This window comes from Macrobrachium rosenbergii, chromosome 1 (genome assembly GCF_040412425.1).
Source record: "Macrobrachium rosenbergii isolate ZJJX-2024 chromosome 1, ASM4041242v1, whole genome shotgun sequence".
Taxonomy (NCBI): domain Eukaryota; kingdom Metazoa; phylum Arthropoda; class Malacostraca; order Decapoda; family Palaemonidae; genus Macrobrachium; species Macrobrachium rosenbergii.
The window spans coordinates 24981541-25002665 of NC_089741.1; the positions used below are offsets into that span (position 1 = coordinate 24981541).

The window sequence follows — 21125 nt, forward strand, 5'->3', positions numbered from 1 at the left end:
AGAGAATAGTCTGTCGTAGATTACAGTCTTGGAGATGAAATGCTTTTTGAAGATATATTTGAAAGCTGTTAGAAGCGTGCAGAGGCGTGTTGGTGCTACCTAGTTTACTCAGTGATTAAATTCCCAAAAGTGTTATAGAAAAAAAAATGCATTGCAAATGTGGGATGGGGTCATGGTGACAGTATAATTTATTATAGGTATTGGTTTTGCAGTTGGATAGAAGTAGCCATCGAAGGCTGCCACTGAGACTCTTTCTTTTTTTATAGGCAAGGATATCAAGGCTATCAGAGCTCCTTCCGCCCTCCTCCACATCATCATCATCATCCTCATCCTCTGCACCTAATGCACGGCAGCGGCGACCTTTTCTTCCTGCTGCTGTTGCTGCCAGCTGTCGCCCTGGAGCGGGAAGCACAACACATCTTTTTTCTTCAAATAATCTCCATCATCCATTCCTTGGTGAAATGTTAGTTAGTGGAAGTGAGAGTGTTCAAAATAGTCAGAATCTAGACGTATCAGTCAGTGATGCTGTACATTCTAACGCAACTAGTCATTCATCTCGTCAGCCAGTCCTTCCCAATCAGTATGAGTTGCCCCAGGATTGGAACAGTCGAAGAAAGCATGGTCCATTGTCTGACTTGAGTGGCCGTACTTACTATACCTGTGAACACTGTGGCAAAGCTTTCCACTTCTCTAATGACCTGAGAAAGCATGTTCGAATCCACACCGGTGAGAAACCATACAAGTGTCCCTATTGTACATACAGGGCCACCCAGAGGGTCCATCTTCGGGGCCACATCCTAAGGCGACATGGGGCAACTCAGTACTATACTTCAGATGGTTAAGTATTTTTAAGGAAGTGATTGAAATTTTGTCGTTCTTGTTTGTGTGTTAGACATTTAATTGAATATTTTATTTTCAATGTATCGAGTTCCTATGAGGAAGTGGTGTTGTGGGTTGTAAATGGTCTAAAATGATTTACCGTATATTTCTGCATATAAGACGACCTGTAAATCCTAAAATTCACCTCTTAAAAATTGGTGTTCATCTTATACTACCATTCTAAAAATCAAACCCTGAATTCTAAGTTATGTTTATCGGTAGGCTAGCCTCGACCTCAGTGCGGTACCCACCGACATACATGAAAAGATTCACATTATAAATTAACTGATAACAAAGGTAATAAAACTATTTTTACCTTATACAGTGTATTGGCATATCTTCATAATAAATAGCCTATTTTTGAGGAATAATTCCATATCAGTGAAATCAATTCTTATCTATGCGATCCCAGCTGAGAAAATGTAAACATCAAGTTATGATTGGGCTCACAGCAACCTTTATCTTTCAGTAAAACTTGAGAAATTTAATGGTAGTGTAGTTACGGTAGTAATAACAATTAGGATAACATAATATTAATTTTTCATTAAAAATTAATTTTTTATTGAAAACTCATCATTTTGGTGGTAAATACACCTGGCTGTTTGTGGCTAATTGTCTTATGAACGATAATTATTTACGATAATTATCGGGCATTATCGTATTGTTGTTAGGCGATGTTTGCGATTGGCAGTGAAATGTAAACAAAACAGTAGTTTTCCTTTTAGGCGGTACATGTAGGAAAAACAAGATATAGAATTGCTTTGTTATTTTGTAATTTTGAATTTCTAAGGATACAATAAGTGAAACGGTATTTGTAATACTGTAATACAGTATCATCTATGCATAAAAGGATACAATAAGTAAAACGGTATTTGTAATACTGTAATACAGTATCATCTTTGCATAACCAGTATTTCATGAGGTACCTGTTGTTGGAAAAGCTAGCCTATATACAGATGGTTTTGTAATTTAGCAGTTTGTCTTCTACTACAGATGTGAGATAAATTCAAGAAAATTTGCCATAATTTTTTACCTCATCTTATCTAAAAGTCGTCTTGTACACGGAAATATACGGTACAGTAATTGGAAAGGCTAAAAGATATAAAATTTTATTTTGATTCAAGAGAGGTCATGATATTTTATTTTAATGAATTGACATAGGACTTTTAAATTTTTTGAGAATATCTATCAAAAGCTGTTTGTTGAGACGTAGGTCTTTTAGAAATATGTCAGTGAAGCAACACATAATGTACTTTTAATTTGTAGAGGATGATGGGGTCTTGATTTAGATGACTCCCTTGCTCAGAAAATCATATGATGAAACACTGAGGACTAAGCTCTTAGTTTTATTCAGTTAGACCTGGGCATTAAAACAGTCCACCTTATTCCAGGTGGGACTTTTTGGGAGCACCGTGTGAGTTATGATATATGTAGAGAGTTTTAGTAAGAGAAAAATGAAATACATCGTCAAAGTAAGCGTGTCGTAAACCATAGTATTCTTGAATATTCTTTGGATAATACCACAGTCATCACCAGTGTGACAGGCATTCAGGTTTTCTTTGGACTGAGGACCTGTTGAAAGAAAGATGCCAGATTAATCATTGATTTGTTTTTTTCACCATGATCTTCATAACCATGTACTGTATGTTGAAAATAGTACTAGAGATTTCATAATGTATATTTTTGTACATGTGCCAATAAATTATATGAAAGTGAGGTCTGTTTTAATGTTTCCAAATAAACTTGTGTCAATAAGTCAGCAGCTTTAGCATACTTTGGGCATAAAAGCTTGCATTATGAATATTGTAAGGTTTGTAATTTTCTGGCCTTCTTTATAGGTAACATAAATTTTCTTCACTTTATTGTGAATGTCCTGCAATTCATTTAAAATAGGGGAGTAATTTAAAATTTATTTAGGATTCAACTCAAAACTTTATCAGGAAAAACTGAGAATGATTTTTTCATGTATATCAAGGCCTTTTGGTTGGTCATATACCAGTCACCATAACTAGCCTTAGCCAGCAGAGGAAATTCTGATAATTAACTTTTTTTTTTCTCCCAAGTAACCATACATGGTTTGGTAAAATACTGTTGACCATTGTTGTTTAGGTAACCACTAATGGAAGTTTTAGGAGTTGTTAATGACTTGGCAGACCAGCATATGAATTAGCTCTGTAAATTCTGGTAACACTGATCATCAAGAAATATGCTGTCAACATTAAAGAAGTTTTCATTTAAGTAAGTTGGTGTTATATACCGTTGCATTGTAAGGAATTACTTTTGAATGAACTACACATAGAAATTGATTTTGATGATTGCGGCTTGGATTGGTATACATACACATATAGTACTAGGCAAAAGTTAAAGCCTTTGTGATACATGAATTGTGTTGCCTAAGGTGTAGCACGAATAACTGTCCTGCCAGTTTCAGAAAATCTCTGGCACCCTTGATCAAAAGGTGCAAGTCTCTCTCTCTCTCTCTCTCTCTCTCTCTCTCTCTCTCTCTCTCTCTCTCTCTCTCTCTCTCTCTCTCTCTCTCTCTCTCTCTCTCTAAAATAACTTAGAGAAAGAAAAGGCAAGCAAATGCACAGCAAGGTATTAGTTTACCTTGTACATATGTATTCTCTCTCTCTCTCTCTCTCTCTCTCTCTCTCTCTCTCTCTCTCTCTCTCTCTCTCTCTTTCAATTTTTTTTTAAATAACGTAGAGAAAGAAAAGACAAGCAAATGCACAGCAAGTTATTAGTTTACCTCATACATACATACATATACATTTGCATATGTATATATGTACATAAACATTTGCACACATACAAAGTGACGCTGATGGTCATCAAAAGTTCTGGGGTAACACGGATGGGCTGTTTATATCATGTGCGTTACTCTGTAGTCAGTTCAAGTTTTTTTGTTTGCGTGTGTGCCAACTTCAGGAAAGCATATTTGATATTACAATCAATGAAGTTAAAAAAAAAAAGTATTTTTGAAAGGCATTTACCTGAAAAAATTATAATCATTATGCTGTACCAGTTGAAGTCACACTTAATGCATTGAGACAATTGAATTTGCACTGTGCGCCAATTGAAAGCAGTCAACTTGTGAAAGTTGCCTCCTTATTTTCATTCTTTACAAAACTTTCTAGTTAAAACTGAGGTACGTCTTCAGTGCTGGGAAATATGGTAATTTCTAATATTCAACCTACAGTCTTTTTTTCATTTTGTTCACAAATTTAAGCGCTCATAAAATCATTGTCATTACCATCAGAGTTATCCATCAGAAGTGGGGGAGATGAAATACAATTACACATGTGATTGGTTATTAGAATTGGATGATTGACAATTAGGGCCTACATTAGATCTGTTTGTCTCATTATAAGATAAGAAAAAAGCTGTCATCAGAATGGTAAAAAGAATTACAGAAACCCAGAAGGGCAAGTACATAATGTCATCTAAATACATTCTATCCCTCTGACCCTTCTGAACCAGATTAACATGAAAGTTCCATTGATTAATGAGAGATGCACGTTCACTGTCAAGAAGTAGGTAGCAGATGTGCTATTTTACTCTGGAGGCTGGTACGAGTTGTTTTATAGGAAAGACATATAAGGAATCATGGCACATGGAAAGTTCAACATTCATGACAAGGGAAGCATCTCAAGCAAAGCATTGTATTAGAACTATTGTTCTGAAGGTCAGAGCATTGCACAAAGTGAGTGGCTTTATCAGGAACAACATGCAGATTTGGTTGTTAAAGGAGCGATTAGTATGTAAAGGAATTCATATATGTATGATGTAAAAAATCTCTCTCTCTCTCTCTCTCTCTCTCTCTCTCTCTCTCTCTCTCTCTCTCTCTCTCTCTCTCTCTCTCTCAAAAATGTAAAATATCTATAAAAAAGTTTTACATTGTAAACCTGAGTGAAGGAACCTGTGGGTTTTTTTTTTTTTATTTTACCAAGGTTTTGGACACATTCCTTTTTGGGGGGGTTGGGTTGATTGCCTCATGGTTTCTGTATACTGTACAGTTTATCCAAATGCAGTGTTTCTATTGAGTATGTAACTTAAGTTACCAGAACTCTCGGCAGATGTCGTATGTAGCATTTTGTTTGTGAACCATACCCATAGTAGATCCAGTGACTAGAAATCTATACGAAGAGGAGTTTTTTTTGTGTGTTTAAAACATAAGGTTTTCAGTGAAGCTGCTGATATAAGTTGTTTGGAGACGGGACAACGCCTGAACGGTGTTTCTCTTTTAGGCTGCGGTAGCGGCAGGAGCGATAGTTCTAGAAGGGCCTTCAGCTGATGACGAAGGATTACAGGCGATGATGACTGATACCTCAAACCTTCAGCAACACCATCAACAGCTGCAGCACTTCCATCAACGTATTCCAAGTGGCATGCATCACCCTCCTTTTCAGCGTCCCCCTCAGCATCACCAACACCAGTCTCAAAATATCCACTCTCGTGGAAGCCTGCATTATCATTGTTCTTATTGTGGGAAGTCTTTTGATAGGCCATCTCATCTGGATCGTCATGTCCGGACACATACTGGGGAAAAGCCCTTTCGTTGCCCTGTCTGTTCACATTCTTCAAGTCTGAAGGAAAACTTGAAGTCACATGTACTCTTGAGACATCCAGGGTTTAATCCAAATAGTCTCTAATGATGGGATCAGTTTTTATAACCCTTTAAAAGTCTTTGCTTTCTAAGGCTCTTTTTGGTGGGTCTTTAGATTTTCTTTTTTAAAAATCCACATGAACTCTTATCATTGTTTTCTTGTATCGAGTCGTACCCCATGGTGTGTTTTGGTCGGGTGTTGTTACCTTAGTTAGGAGAAACCTTGGAAATTGGCAGCCAGCTGTGAGATGTCTGTTCTGTGTGCACGTTTGCATGCATGTATGGTATGAGCATCCTGCGTTTGAGAAGGACAACGCCGTCCTAGCAATGCAGCAGTCGTCAGCAGCAGCAGTGGCTCATCTGAGGATCCTTTCTCTCATTCTAGGGTGGCGTGGAATGGATGCAGTGTTCATGGCCTCTTGGAATAGAAGACGGGGTTGGCCAGCCTACCATTCCTCCGCCTCCACCACCTGCCTCTTCATCATCTTCATCCTCCTCTTCAACCCCTATGAACTTGATGCCAAACCAGATGCCCCGTGCAATGGGTCCTTCAGTATGCTCTGTTCCCCCAGGGATGACCTCGGGTGGAATCACTCGACCGGTCCAGCAGCAACCATCCATTCTCCCACAGGAGGCAATGCAAAGGAACTCCAACGGTGACTATGTGTGTGGGTATTGTGGCAAGAACTTTGTTGCTCCTGCGTTCCTTCGGCGTCATATCCGTGCCCATACTGGAGAGAAGCCATATCACTGCCCTCATTGTGATTTCAGAGCCACTCAGAAGGGAAATCTTAATAGCCACATTATTAATCGTCACAATGCCCCTGCTGTTTGATGGCGATCACAGGGATTGTAACGTTGAATGTAAGAATAGCCTGGAATTTTGACTTGCACTGCTATTGAGATATTTGACTCAAGTTACATGTGCTTGTTACATGAGTATTTCAGCCAGTTCTTAACCCAAATTTCATGTTTACCAACCCATGAACAGGAAATGGTATTCATTTTACTGATCAATTTTTTTGTAGAGTATGTGTTGGTGAGTGAGCTAAAAAGCAAGTGTTCATTTTCATATCAAGATTTATATGTACAGCACTGTAATTTGCATAAGTAGCATCTTTGTTACTGTACATATATTTTTCTTATCAATTCATTTTAGTTTTAAAAACAAAAGTAAATAATTTCTAACTAAAAGAAGTAAATTTTATTGTAATTTATCAAGTGATAAAAATCATGAAGGATTTACATGATTAGTTGCGTTGAGAGAGGGGGTGGCAGTCTCTGAGATTGCATGACTTGGGTTGATGATTATTTAACATGTATGACGAGCACTGTAAGTAAATGGTCGGAAGTGACGAGTGATGGGTGGGTTTTTCGTTTTTCTAGGCGTCGATGAGCAGCAGTGAACCCTGCGGTGAGACCTATGATCGGGAGGGAGGCGCCATGGGCGGTCTCGAAGACTTGCTCATGATGGCAATGCCTTCGGGGATGGCCCCAGCGTCTTCTGGTGGTGGTGCAGGAGTTGGGGGTACAAGCTGTGGAGGCGGGCAGGCGATGCCATTTCACTCAGCCAACGACATGGGTGCCGCTTGCGGCTTTCCTCCGCCACATCACCATCCTCCTCCACTTCCTCCTCATACACACCCGCCTCCACCACCTCCTCCACCTCCTGTGCAAAATCCTCATCCACATACAGCCACTCCTGTTGGAAACACAGGGGGAAGTGGAATGTTGGGTGGGGGAAGGCGATGTTACTGGTGCCATCTTTGCAAAAGGGAATTCCCCTTTCCATCAAAGCTGAATGAGCACATGAGGACTCACACCGGAGAGAAGCCTTTTGCTTGCCCAGTGTGTCCCTTCAGAACATCGCTCAAGTGGAACCTCAAGTCTCATATGGTGCGCCACCAGGATGTTCTGCCAAAGTACAAGTCTGTTATGTGAGCAAGATAATAAAAAAAGAAACTATATATGCAAACTGAAAATTTTGTTTTATAAAAAGAAAGGAAAGTGGATTTGGTGATGCAACATTGGAGAAGCTTATAAAACTCTACTGTAATTTCTGTTTTGAAAACAAGGTATCCTGATGATAATTTTATCGCAGTTATATTGAACTAATGAAAAATTAAGTTTTTTTTTTTTTACACTGCCACAAACTTGTTAGGATAAAAGTATCTGGTAATTATTTAAATTTTGAAAGTTGTTTTGATTGACCAAGTGATGAAAAATGTTCTCTATTTGATATTACAGTCTTCCAAAAAAAAAAAAGCTCTTTAACTTGCTTTATTTAGTTATTCAGCCGTCTGAAGACACTTAATTAATCTACAGGAATGTAGTTCATTTTAATTTGCAAGAGAAAGTTGAGGTCAAGTTTGGTATGTATGTTTATGGAATTTTTATGCATATTTCAAAGTTTAACATAGATGCTGCACATGGTCTTGGTCTTCATTCAAACAGACATTTTTATTGGTTTTTCTGTTTCAAAGTTTTGACTGTAATTCTCTCGTGTGTTTAAAGTGATGAATTTTTAATTGCATCTGTTGCAGCAGAAGATTGTCTAGTCTCAGTATATTTTAAGTACAGTATATGGTTATGTATGTGTGTGAGAGAGTGAGAAAGAAAAATATTAGTCATGTACATGGATGGTAATCCTCAGTATTACTGTTTGGCAAGCTGTGAAGTTTGTTCTATAAACTGGTCATGGATTTCTCATGCTAATTGGCTGTGATGCAAATGCACTTTGAGCTATTCTGGAGTTCCAGTCATTTCAAGGTTTACAAGAAAGGAAAAGCTCTGCAAGTCTTCAACAAAAATGTTCGTTTTGTATATATTTCACAGAGAATAAATATTTTGTCTAGTTACTGTTGAATGATTAGCCTTGTTGTAGTTGTGAAACTCGAATCCAGTCTATCTTTTTGAGATAGATTTTCGTCGTGCTCTTGAGGGCTCCTTTTAATATCCCAGTTTCTAGGAGAGCATAGAGTTAGAACAGTTAGCAATGTTGACACTTGTTTTTGGAATGGATTTTTGGCTTTGTTTCAGAATCATATTTTTTAGAATAACTTAAAGTCTAGTAAACCATCATATTTTTAGAATAACTTAAAGTCTGTTGAACCACACAAATGTCAAGTGAACATGAAAGAAATTAACAGTATACCTGTACATTGACTTTGCCTTGTACACTCTTAGCTATCTTCTTTGTCATATAAGAATTTGACACATTGAATGTGCATCTTGTGGATTCTTGGTAGCTGGGCAACCCCAACTGTTTTGCAGTGTTTTCTTGGACTCATTGACTGCAAAGTGCTTGCTGTCTTTAGTGTTCCAGCCTTGGGGACTGGAGAAAACTTTTCTTCCCAGAGTCAAGATGAGAAAGGCAACTCACTGGGTTCTCAGGAAATAAGTAGTTTACGATATATATTAAGAGGAATATTCAAATATGTTTAAAAAAATGGTTTGATTGTGATGGGTATTTTTCCCCTTTCATTCAAACTCATAATTTCATGAGCTCAGCATGCGTTAAGGTACTTATAATGGATAGTCACCTTGATCAATCGTTTGTGCAAATCATTTCCAGAATGATAAATTTTATCTTTCTCAGTTTGTCCTGAATCATTTTACTCCCTTTAATGCACTTCCCATGAAGAACTGCTATATTTTGGTCACTCAATCATATCTCAGGATCTACACCATATTTTACCAGGTTTAAACTCTTCAAATATGTGATGTTTATTGTGATTCTGGTATAGAATTCAGATAGCCAACTTTGGCAGCTGGAAGGATGTTTTTACTGCACAAACTATAGTTAAGGTTTGTGGTAGGAAATTTGTGCACAGTAATTGGAAACAGATAAGACTCCCTACCATAAACGTTTTTTGTCTTGGATGGGGTGATTTATTCAAGGTTATGTGGCTGTCAGGGATGACAGGTATTTAGGTACTTGTAGTAAGGCAGATTTTTCTTTGGGCCTACTTTGTTGGATGCAACTCCATGTAACTTTTGTACTCAGAACTTATGTTGTGCCTTAGTAAAACCACTGAAATGGTGTAAATCGAACAGACATTAATTTCCAAAATCTGAAAAGAAACTGGAGACATGAATGGGGAGTTGAAAAGATAAGAAGAAACTCACACATATGCAAACATCAGGAAAAGGAAGAAGAGTTGATTCCAGTAGAGTAAATGGCTCATTCATCACATTTAATGGAGGAATATTTTTATGTTGTCAGCTGATTACTCATCTGTGTAATCATAATAGATCTGCCAGCTGGGCTTTTGAGCCTAAATGGCAATGATCTTGTGACACCAAAAAATATAATTTACCAAAGATACGTTTGGAGAAAGATATTAACGCAGGAAAAGAAGTTAACACACAATTAACTCTGGAGCATGACATGACCTCCTTCGCATTAATTGAAAACATACAAAAAGTAAGGGCAAAAATCCTTAACAAATAGTGACAAGGTAAAAATCCTAAACTGTTTTATCACTTGCAAAGCACTAAATGCCAGTAATGAATGCTGTCTCCTGGAATTTTAACCAGCCTCAATCACAAACGTCCTATCTTAAGATCTCATGAGAAAATCAGAAGGGAAGCAGTTGTAATGCATATGACACATAATGATCTGCAAACTAACGTGGCTTTATCCAGAACAGATTTATGGTATCTTAGTTGAGCAATAGGTATCGTGAATTGAAATTCTGAAACAGGCAGCAACAGTGGTACTTATGTAACTTGACTATGCTAAAGCTTTGGATAAAGCTGAACTATTATTATGCTCTAGGTTTAAAGAAAAGTGGTTAGGTGGACCCACAGGAACCTGGCTGCTCAATTCACTCTGAAATCAAGTGCGTGAAATATCAACTAGCAAGTGTCATCCAAGCCATCCCAGGTTAAAACATGAGTTATTTTGGGTCTCTTAAAAATAATTAAAAAAATTTTTTTATAACATGCCAAGCTTGTAGCTCTTCGCTGACAATTTTCTCATCCTAGAAATATGAGATGGAAAAATTACAACAGTTTGAAAGTAAGCTAGATATTGTAGTTTATATATGGCACAGAATCAGGCATTTTTATTTTTTGGGGGAGGGGTTGACATGCATAATTTGCTAAGAAGTCCAGAAATTTTGGTCCAGACGAAAAACCATTACAGTAAGGGTCCAAGTTAATGACCTTGATGATGTAACGTGGTTAGTACTGTCAACCAAATCCTTTGTTAGTGAACTGTCAAAACAGTTTGAGTAGATACTGAAAACATTTTCAAAGATATCAAAACCACTTGAATTCTGTGGATGATGTTGACAAAACCAATTCTGTTCATGACAGGTAGAGTGACTTGAGGATGTGCTACACATTTTCGCGGAAAGAACAGAATGCTTGCATGATTTTCTGTATCATGCTAGATTGAAAGTGATGAAATTAGGTAGCATTGGCAAGAACATTAAAAATATTATTATGCGTATAAAAAATTAAGGAGGGCTTGGTTTCAAATTTTCTGTCTGTAATGTATTAAAACTGAGAACATTATCCCTTTGATTCTTCCAGAACCTAGAACCATTGTTAGAAGCTCTTTGTTCCAGCCAGCATTATACCATAATGCAGTCAGGGTTGCTCATGCTTTGTCTTCTGCAACCATCCCCTCTTGCTTGTGGAAGTTTCCTTTGTTGCATACTGCCTTTGCAAGTCAGCAAGAGAGCTTATTAAAAATAAATGGTTGCTATAGTAGGACTACTGTCCTAACTTGATGCATGTAGGTGCGGTCTTTGACGGAGGGGGCCAGTAATTGGGACCAACCTAAAGTGACCCTCTGTGGCTTGTTTGCTAAAGTATTAGTGCCTTCATCTCATAGCTAAGCAGACCCACATTCAGTTCTTGAGCCATAGAAAGAAAGGAATATCAAAGGTGTGCTTCCTTGCGAATACATCATATCTTCATTGACTTAAAATACCTGGTTATTAATTAACCATTGCAGTTCACTGCTGGACTTGGAGGATGAGATAAAAAATGTGATTGATGAGTACTACCTCAATATCTGGGCCCTCATATCATTAAAACAAAAATGGGATATCCCATACTGTACAAGGTAATCCTTATTGGTAACAGATATAGAAACCTTAGGTTTTATGGAAAGTTTCATATTATGTCCATTTACTGAACAAAAAAAAACTGTTGGGAGTAAATATATATCAACTGCAAACTGCTGTCAAATCAGAATACCTTTACTTGTTATATAAAAACTTGACCTGCTCATTTTTCTGTGTAAAGGAGCAGTTGGGTATACCTGCAGAAAACACACACAAGCAGTCCATTTATTAATGTGAAGTAATTGCAGTACAGACTGATATAGGTATGTACAGATTTGTGCTTGCTTGCATAGGAAGTAATAGCTCCAGGTTTTTATTCATAATGAACTATCTTGCTTTTAAACCAGGACCTTGGTTTTTGTTTCACTGAGTCCTTGGGAGTTGGTGCAGTTTGCCAAAATAGAACCACAAGTCTATAATAATAATAATGTAATAATAAAAATAATAAAAGGGAAGGTGGAGGAGGGCATAATAAAAAAGGGGGTAAGAGAAGGGACCTGTTTCCAGTTCCTGGAAATGGTTATGTTGAGGAAAGAAGTTTAATTTTTCATTAGAATTATTTATTTTTTTTTTATAACCCACTAGAGGATGGGCAATTTTTTTCGGGGGGATAATGAAGTTAGATTTTATTGAGTTGGCCATGTTTGATGTAGCAAAATTTTTCTTATACTTTTTCTTTGAAGTTTGGTGAGGATCTTTTTATGAGAATAGTATGCTGCTAAAGTGGGTTATACTGAGTTGAAACTATTGTCTTTATTTCTTAAGATTCCGTTGAGAGTAGTTTTTGAAAGCTTCGTCTAATCCTCTCATATTGATAATGAGAGGTGACTCAGCTTACGGAAGCTAAGCACTTTCCATAATTTTTGTTCTAGTACAGTACTTGTACCAAAAGAGTTATAGAATCATGACACACACACACTCTCTCTCTCTCTCTCTCTCTCTCTCTCTCTCTCTCTCTCTCTCTCTCTCTCTCTCTCTCTCTCTCTCTCTCTCTCAGTGTTATTGTTTTCATTTGTTTGAGTCTCTCTCTCTCTCTCTCTCTCTCTCTCTCTCTCTCTCTCTCTCTCTCTCTCTCTCTCTCTCTCTCTCTCTCTCTCTCTCAGTGTTATTGTTTTCATTTGTTTGAGAGACACATGTCAAATGCTGTTGGGGAGTTGCAGTGGTATTAGTGCAGAAGAAAATTAGATAAGCAGTAATCCAAATTGCTCTGTAATTATTGACCCATTTTTTGCTAGATATTATTATTTTTGGTTGTTGGTAATTTTGATGTTAGATGCTTGTCTACCCCAAAAGCTCTGGAACACCACAGCACCACTAGGTTTGGAGAATTAAGCGATTGCAGGTTGTCATTTTTAGGTAATTTTTTTCTCACAAGATCTGTGTGGGGTGTTTCTGTAGTAGGTGCTTAAAGGGTAATGTGAAGTTATATGGGATAAAAAAGTCTTGATAAGCTATTTGCCAGGCCTCATGTTCGTTGAGTCTAGAATTTTAGTACATAGTTTAAGGAATCACTTGCATAATGTCTTTGCATATGAACCAATAGGGAAATGCATTTTTGGGATAGGCACACGCATCCTGTAGCAAACTTGACCTAAAAAGGGAGTTCATTGCAAGAAGCGTGAATGGATGGGGCCCAGCATGTGGGACTCAGAGTGCACAAGACTGAATTTTATGGTTCTTTTGCTGATGTTGTGATCTGGGTTTTATTTTTTGCTCGAATGTGGTGAATGCACGCCACACCCTCCCCACCGGTTGCCCAGCACCCGGCTCAAGCTGCATATTTCCCTGTTGCAGGAGGACCCTGCTGACATGGCAGCAGCTGCAGCGATGCAACAGCACCAGGAACAGCATCATCAGCGTCAGCGTCATGTGGCCAACATCAAAAGCTGGATTAGTGGCGCTCTTGGTAGGCTACAGATGACTCACCTCAGCCCTCCTGCTCTTCTGAAACTCAACCCACTCCTGGGCGCTGCAGTAGCCAACCCTGCCCTCAGTGTTGCGTGGGTTGAAGGGAGTCCACCAGCAGGAGATGGAGTAGGGTCGAGTGGGGGTGCTTTAATGAGAAGTTCGTCTGGTGCTGTTCATTCTTCGGTCTCGACAACGCCACGGCCATCCTCTACCCCTGGACCTTCAAGCTCGCCCTCGACCATGAAAGCAGCCACGGCATCCTCTGGAGGTGGCCTGCTGGATAGCAAATTCAAGCAGCATAAATGCTCAAAGTGTGGTGATACTTTTCCTTTGCCAGTGATGTTGGCTATGCACTCCCTGAACCATGTGGACAAGAGGCCTTTTGTCTGCCCCTACCCGAGTTGCCATTATAATTCTGTCATGCGGGGGAATGTTAAGAGGCATATACGCATAGCTCATGGACAGCATACTTTTATGGATCATAGGTAGCTCTCATTGACGAAGGGATTTCTAGGGTACTTATAATTGATTCGTTTTTATGAATGTTGTTGTCGATGGTCTCAAGGTTGTCAATGGGCCATATCAATATATGCATGCTGGCATAGATCTGATTTAATAGTGTCAAATACATTTGTCAAGTATCTAGTTTTCATCTCGGTAAATTCTAAGCAGTGTTATGCTATAGACCTTTCTCTAGTTCCTGTTGTCATTTATCTCTTCCAGTTTTGATACATTGAAGTATTTTTATAAATGCGTGCACTTGATTATGCACTGTGATTTATCATTTGTTTTTGTAGATATGTAAGTAATTTGTGAATGGATGTTAGAAGTAAAATAATTAGGAATCATTACAAATTTAACAGAATCCTGATTAGAGCAATTCATTAATAGGCATTATATTGAAATGATCTCATTGCTGCGAGCTCTTAACACTGGTTTATAATTTTGACGATATGAATGGGGAAATAATGACATCAAAGGCACATGGACAATAATTGTTGTCTTTAAACATCTATGTAATATAGGAAGTGTTGATTAAAGTACTAACATTAAATCATCAGTTTTGTATGGTCAAGTTGATGGAAATTATTAGAAATATCTAATTTTTGATGGATTTTACCTGCTGTTAAAAACAGTTATATTTTCACACCAGCAGGCGAGAAGATATAGCTATCTTTAACAGTAGGTAAGTATCCACATAATATATTTTATTATGAAAATTTGTTTTGGATTGTTTTTAAGCAAAGGGAATTTTTGTTTGTTGAGTAATGTTTTTGGGTTTTTTCTGTCGGGGGCATAAAATTAGCTTAATTGAATGTGATGCTTTGTACAAAAGGACCTTGCCTAACAATTCTTTTGCACAAATTTCAAAAATGTACAGATAAATAAGCTTTAACCACTCAGCTAGGATTAAGGTCATTGGTATAATTCTCTGAGCTTAGGTGTTCAGTGTGACAGATTTGATTGAAAAACATTTTTGTTGAAAAATCTGGGAAACAGTATTGTATACCTCAGCCTGACTGTTTGGAGGCATATTCTGAAAGTTTTTTTTTTATTCACAGTAATTTCTATGTTGTTCTAAAGCTTTTGTCCTGAATTTTTGGTCAGTTGAATTTCCAAATGTATTGGCATTCTGAGCACTTTAATTCTGTTGTTCGTTTTTCGTGGGAAGAATTATCACGTTCTGCATGGAAGTTAGTGGTCATTTGTTTCATTTATTTACTCAAGGCAGTCATAATTTTACAGTCGTAGATCAAGGTGTGTAATGAATTTATCGTTTGTTGTAACTTCCCATTGATGTTTGTTGTCATTGAATTGTTGCTACTTTTGAAATGACAAAATACTATTTTTGAAGGGATTGAATCGTTAAAATACTATTTTTGAAGTGATTGAATCGACCCACATTACAGAATAATATAATACAATATAGTACCAAAACTAAAGTTAGGTAGCAATGACTGTTTTAAGCTTTCGTAATGAGAATTGTTCTTAAAATACTTAAATTTGACTTAGGATTGCCTTTAAAATGTGAAGTTAACTTTTTAGTAAAAATTTAAACCAAACGGCAAATAACTTTCTTTTAAATGGTCAATTATAAATTACCGTTTGAATGTCAGCAAATGAAACTTAGATACGTTTCAGTTCCAAAAGGAAAAGTTTTGTTTTGTAGCCATCCTTTGAAATATGCATTTCAAACAAACAGTCCTTTTGAAGAATCAAACAGAGATGTTGGAGCTTCCCCATGTCCAGAGGTTGTCACTAGGCGATTTAATATCGAACAGTGAGGAAAGTGATTTAATATAGAACATTAAGGATAGTGATTTAATATTGAACAATGAGGAAAGTGATTTAGGGGTAAATGTTGAGATGAATTTGCTCTCTCTCTCTCTCTCTCTCTCTCTCTCTCTCTCTCTCTCTCTCTCTCTCTCTCTCTCTCTCTCTCTCTCTCTCTCTCATATATATGTCCAGAGGGTGACACAAGGTGATAAAGGGTTGAACATTAAGGATGAAGTGGTATAGGGTTGACATTAAAGATGATTTTTTTTTTTATACTTTTGAAATTAAATTCTATAATAATTAATGACCCCTTTCATGGATTTGAGTCAGGGTATTGGGTAATAAACGAGAAAATTTTACAAAGGTTGGAGCAACCTGAATATATTGCTAAATCAGAAACGTTAAATTTTCTATTATCAGTGTGTTCCCTTTATTTAGCTGCCTGATTTATTTTGTTTGTGAAAGTGAGAAATTTATTTTTTTTCGCTTTTTATCTTGCCCGTTGAGCCGTGCACTGTTTGCCTCTTGCAGGGCCATGGCTGGTACGGAAGGTCGCCTGCTGTTGCATTAAGCCATGCGATGCCCCTCGGAGGAGGAGGAGGAGGAATAGGCAACAGCCTGCTTGGAAATCGCATCGAGGGAGCCCCTCGTTATCTCACTTCCGCTGGACTCGATGTTCGATACCCTCTCTTGTCGACCACCACCACCACCACCACCACCTCTTCTTCTTCCTCTTCCTCCTCCTCTCTGACCTGGACCAAAAAGTCAAGTAATTCGGTGTGCCCCATTTGCCTCAAGGACTTTCTCTACCCATCAGCAATGGCGCTGCACATGAGGACTCATACGGGTGAGAAACCATTCTCCTGTACCTACCCTCAGTGCGATTACAAGTCCACCCGCAAGGGCAATCTCAAACGTCACGCCATCACTCACGGAGAGGCTTTCGCTGCCAGTTTTGAGTTGTAGACACATGCCCCGAGAATTGTTGTACAGTGCCTCCTTCCCCTTTTCCCGTCCTCTGGCTCTAGCTCACTCTGACCCATACAACCATCCTCCCCTTCATCTCTTCCCTTCTCTTCCCTTCCCTTCCCGTAATAGTTGTACCTTTCCGAAGGGAAGTAAAGTCTTCCTCACCTTGGATGCAAGAAGTTTTAGTTGGCTCACTTAAATTTACCCCCGTTTCAGAGCACCCATGCAAGAAGCAGCCCGTGGCTCCATTATGGGGATGCAAGAAGGTCCAGCCTTGAAATGAGAAGTGCCACTGACATTGCCATACTAAGAGCAATGGATTGTCAAACCTTAACCTCCTCATTGCAACCGCCACCACCACCACCACCACCTCCGCTGCCACCACCGCCAGTAGTGCCACCTCAACCTCAACCTCCATCTCATTATGAGAGCCCAGAAAGCAATGCTTGTGGAACCCACTCATGTCAGTACTGTGGTTATTCATTCAATCGCCCATCTCAGTTGGCCACTCACATTCGAACTCACACTGGGGAGAAGCCCTACAGATGCACAATATGTTCGTACAGTGCCGCCCAAAAGGGAAACACAAGGAGACACATGCACCTCGTTCATGGCATAGTGACGGATACGAACGTCGCGCCGTTATCCAATCAGTTTACCTTTCCGAAACAGTTAGAGTAATTGTCCTATGTTGGAAAAAAGGTCTTGGTTAGTTTTTGTCTTACCTTCTTCTCTTGTTCTTTTGCTGTGTTCATGGGAGGTGTTGTGGTGTTGGGTACAGTTATACAAACACAAGGTGCTTGCATCCTAAGGTTAGAGAAGATGGATATGCTTGAACTACTACTACTACTACTACTACTACTACTTCCACTACTACTACTACTACTACTACACTACTACTACTACTACTACTACTACTACTCCCAAGTTCTGAGAGGCTGTGCTGACTGGCGTGTTTTGTCTCTTGTAGGGTGGTGTGGGCGACTACAGGAGCAGCATGTCCCTTGGGCTGGTGGCACACGCTATGTCTTACCTGTACATGAACCGAGGAACACCGGGCGACGCAGCCTCCACCGTCAGTGCATACATGGCCGATCCTCCAGGGCCTCCTCACCTTTTCCCAACACATGACCAACTTCCTCATGACGATAACCGACCAGACCACAGCTGCAGGTATTGTGGCAAACATTGCGAGACCCCCTCCCAGTTAGCCATCCACCTCCGAGCCCACACAGGCGAAAGGCCCTATAGTTGCCCCTACTGTGATTACCGCGCCACCCAGAAGCACCATGTAAAGAGCCACTTGCTCCGAAGGCACAAAGACCATGTCCAGGACCAGATTCCTGAGGCAGCGCCGTGACGTCTCTGTCGCTGTCGTTGCCGTCGTCGTCAAGTGCTAATGCCTCACTAAAGCTGAGATCAGCTTTTCATAGATATTTTATAAACCTACACAGCTGTCAGAGTAGTAAGACTGAGCCTGCTATTTAGTTACATCAACAGAGATCTGTGATTAAAAAGGGGTGTCTGTGTGTATGAATGCTGTGAGATTCTCAAGTGCAGTACAGTGTCACGGGGCAAGAGGAGGGAGGTGCCGCCGCGGAATGCTAACTAAAACCAAGAAAGGGCTGAGTGGTTATGTGCCTTCTCTCTCTTCTAGGTGAGGCATGGAAGCAGTGTCTGGTCTCAGGGCTTTGTGACAGCAGCCAACACGCGAATCCCCAGGCCTTTGGTGTGCTGTGTATGTGGCAAAGTTTTCCCCAAGAGTTCTGAACTCCAGCGTCACCTGAGGATCCACACAGGGGAGAGACCTTATGCTTGTCCACTTTGTTCGTACAGAGCAGTTCAGGCCACGCACGTCAAAGTACACATGGCCCGTCGCCATTCTCACACGAACACATCAGCTCCCATACCCACAACCAGCGCCACGACCTACCCATGATAGAATGAACAAAAATTTAATAGAATAGTATAGAATCGACTCTGAATGACTGGAATCCATTGAATTATGATAATCGCAACCTTGTTTTTTTTTGTAGTTGACATATCTTGGTTTGGTTAACAGTAGAGGTACAACTGTTTTTCTCATATGTTGAAGCCTTAGTGTGTGTGTGTGTGTGTGTGTGTGTGTGTAAATGAGTTGTGTGTGTTGTGTGATGGATGGAAAAATATTGATCGCCCTCCATCTCTTGTTTCTCTCTCTCTCCGTAGGTGTGCGAGGGCGGTGGTGGTGGGAGTAGTGGTGGGCTGTGGGCACCCTTCTTGGGCCAAGACAACTCGGCCGTGCCAGTAATCAGGTGGGACCGTACATGTCCTGTGTGCAAACGCGTCTTTTCACGTCCTGCTGAACTCACCCGCCACCTCCGCACTCATACAGGAGAGAGGCCCTATCAATGCCCCCTTTGCTTGTACCGTGGGACCCAGGCGGTCCATCTGAAAGCCCATTTCTTGAGAAAGCATCCCGTGTAGATCTTGTGACTGAGAAGGAACTGGAGTCTGTAAACATCCCAATTTGTTTTTGTTTATTTTTGGTTTTGTTTGTTGTTGATTCATTACAACCAAGTGAAGGGTACAATAGTGTTAGAGTCACCGTGAAATGTGGACAAGAGGCTGCTCCTTTGTGATGTCCCTTTTTGTTTTCATTCTAGGTCATGGGGGTCATAGGTGAATTGTGGTCAGAAGGAATGATGATGGGAAGTGAGGGAGGATGTGGTGGTGCTGGAGGAGATGGAGTAAGTGGAGGAGAAGGATCCATGCTGAACAACAATGTCACAGCTCCTCTTCCTCCTCCTCCTCCTCCTCCTCCTCCTCCTGCGGCTGCCATGCGTTGGGATCGTCAGCACCGCCATCATTGTGTAGTGTGTGGGAAGTCTTTTAGGAGGCCAGCTGAATTGCGCCGCCATGAGCCGATTCATACAGGGGAGAAGCCCTTTAAGTGCTCTTTGTGTCCCTATAGCGCTGCTCAAGCCGTTCAGCTGCGCTCTCACATGTCCCGGCGCCACCATCCACAGCCATTTTCCAGTGTGACTTGTCCATCCACCACCAATACAGCAGCCACCACCAATTCCACCATAACACAACCATCTCCTTGTGTGGGATCACATCATTCTACTAACAGTTATCGACAGATTTGGCACCCACCTCATCCTCATCACTAAAATCTGCAAAAAAAAAAAAAAAAAAAAAAAAAAAAAAAGGGAAAATTATAACTCTTGTGTGTGATTCGTTCTGTTTTCGTCCCTCCTTAGGTATTCTCTCAAGATTGTGCTGGTGTTGGTACAAGTGGCACCTATGTTAATGCATGGACTGGAGGAGGAGGGGGAGGAGGTGCAGGAGGAGGAGGTGCAGAAGGAGGAGGAGGAGGAGGCTTGGGAACCAGTACCAGTGGCAGCAGAGGGTACTTGGGCATACTGGCTGGCCTTCGATGGGATCGCAGTTGCTACCTTTGCGGGAAAACGTTCATGAGGCCGGCCGAGTTGACCCGTCATATGAGGTCACACACCGGCGAAAAACCCTTTGCCTGTCACCTGTGCCCATGGCGGGGGTCACAGACGTGGCACCTGAAAAATCACTTGGCCCGGGTCCACCTGATCACGTCCACCAAAAGTCAGTAATAATCAGTTGTCCTTTGGATCATTTTTGCACAAAGAAAATATTATCATAGAAAAATATGATGCACATTGTCAGTGTCTCAAAGAAGTATGTCTTTAAAAAAAAAAGGTTACGAAGAAATCTGGCGTGATTTTAATAAAAAAAAAAAAGGTCTCACAAATTTGCGTGTATGTAAACGATAATGCCTGTTGCGAGTATTATTGGGTTGTTTACAAAGCATGGTGGTAGTATACATGTTACTGTTGATGGGGTTATCAAGTTATTTTTTATTTATTTTTGGGAGGCCCCTTGATATGCTATACGTTATACCTCAGAATCGGAAGCAGTTGACTATTAAGTCTGTGTGTGGCTGTTTCAATTATGTATAAATATATAAATAAAATATAGATTATATATATATGAATATAATATATATGTAAATAAAATGTTTTTCATAAAGTTATGTTGTGTATTATTCCATTACCTTTGTGTTTTTCTTACTGTTTAGAATTTAGAGATGGTGAGTGAAAAATTGAACCCTTGTTCACAAGTGAACCATTCATAAAAAAAGGAACTTCTTCCCTTAAGACTCAGTTATTTCTGTCGCGTAGCTCTTGAGAACTTTGACCGCGTAAGAAAAAAAACCATGTGGAGATTTTCACTGTAGATGTAGGTAACCTCGTGTGAGATGTACGAGAAGCCAAGATTTTTAACGATGCATAAATTCTTTTTATATTTACAATATTTATTCCCTGATACAAAATCTAATACTCTTTTTCTCTTGAAGGAAGTGAAATGGAAAAAGGTGTTGATTAATC

At 39.6% G+C, this 21125-nt stretch overlaps 1 protein-coding gene across 16 annotated transcripts in view; it reads left to right on the forward strand.

Moving 5' to 3' along the window:
- Positions 1 to 21125, forward strand: part of LOC136843759 (broad-complex core protein isoforms 1/2/3/4/5-like) — a 105963-nt gene that overhangs the window by 36742 nt on the left and 48096 nt on the right. For 3 of the 16 annotated variants that reach the window (XM_067113037.1, XM_067113084.1, XM_067112732.1), the window contains exon 5: positions 267 to 2595. The exons of 4 other annotated variants lie outside the window; for them this stretch is intronic. In XM_067113037.1, coding sequence (XP_066969138.1) covers positions 267 to 842 — 576 coding nt within the window. In that variant the 3' untranslated portion in view covers positions 843 to 2595. Of the gene's footprint in view, positions 1 to 266; positions 2596 to 6871; positions 8342 to 13359; positions 13989 to 16281; positions 16598 to 17689; positions 17997 to 19364; positions 20436 to 21125 lie in introns of those variants that run through there. 9 more of the 16 variants (XM_067113389.1, XM_067113225.1, XM_067112817.1 and 6 more) reach the window with 6 other exon arrangements.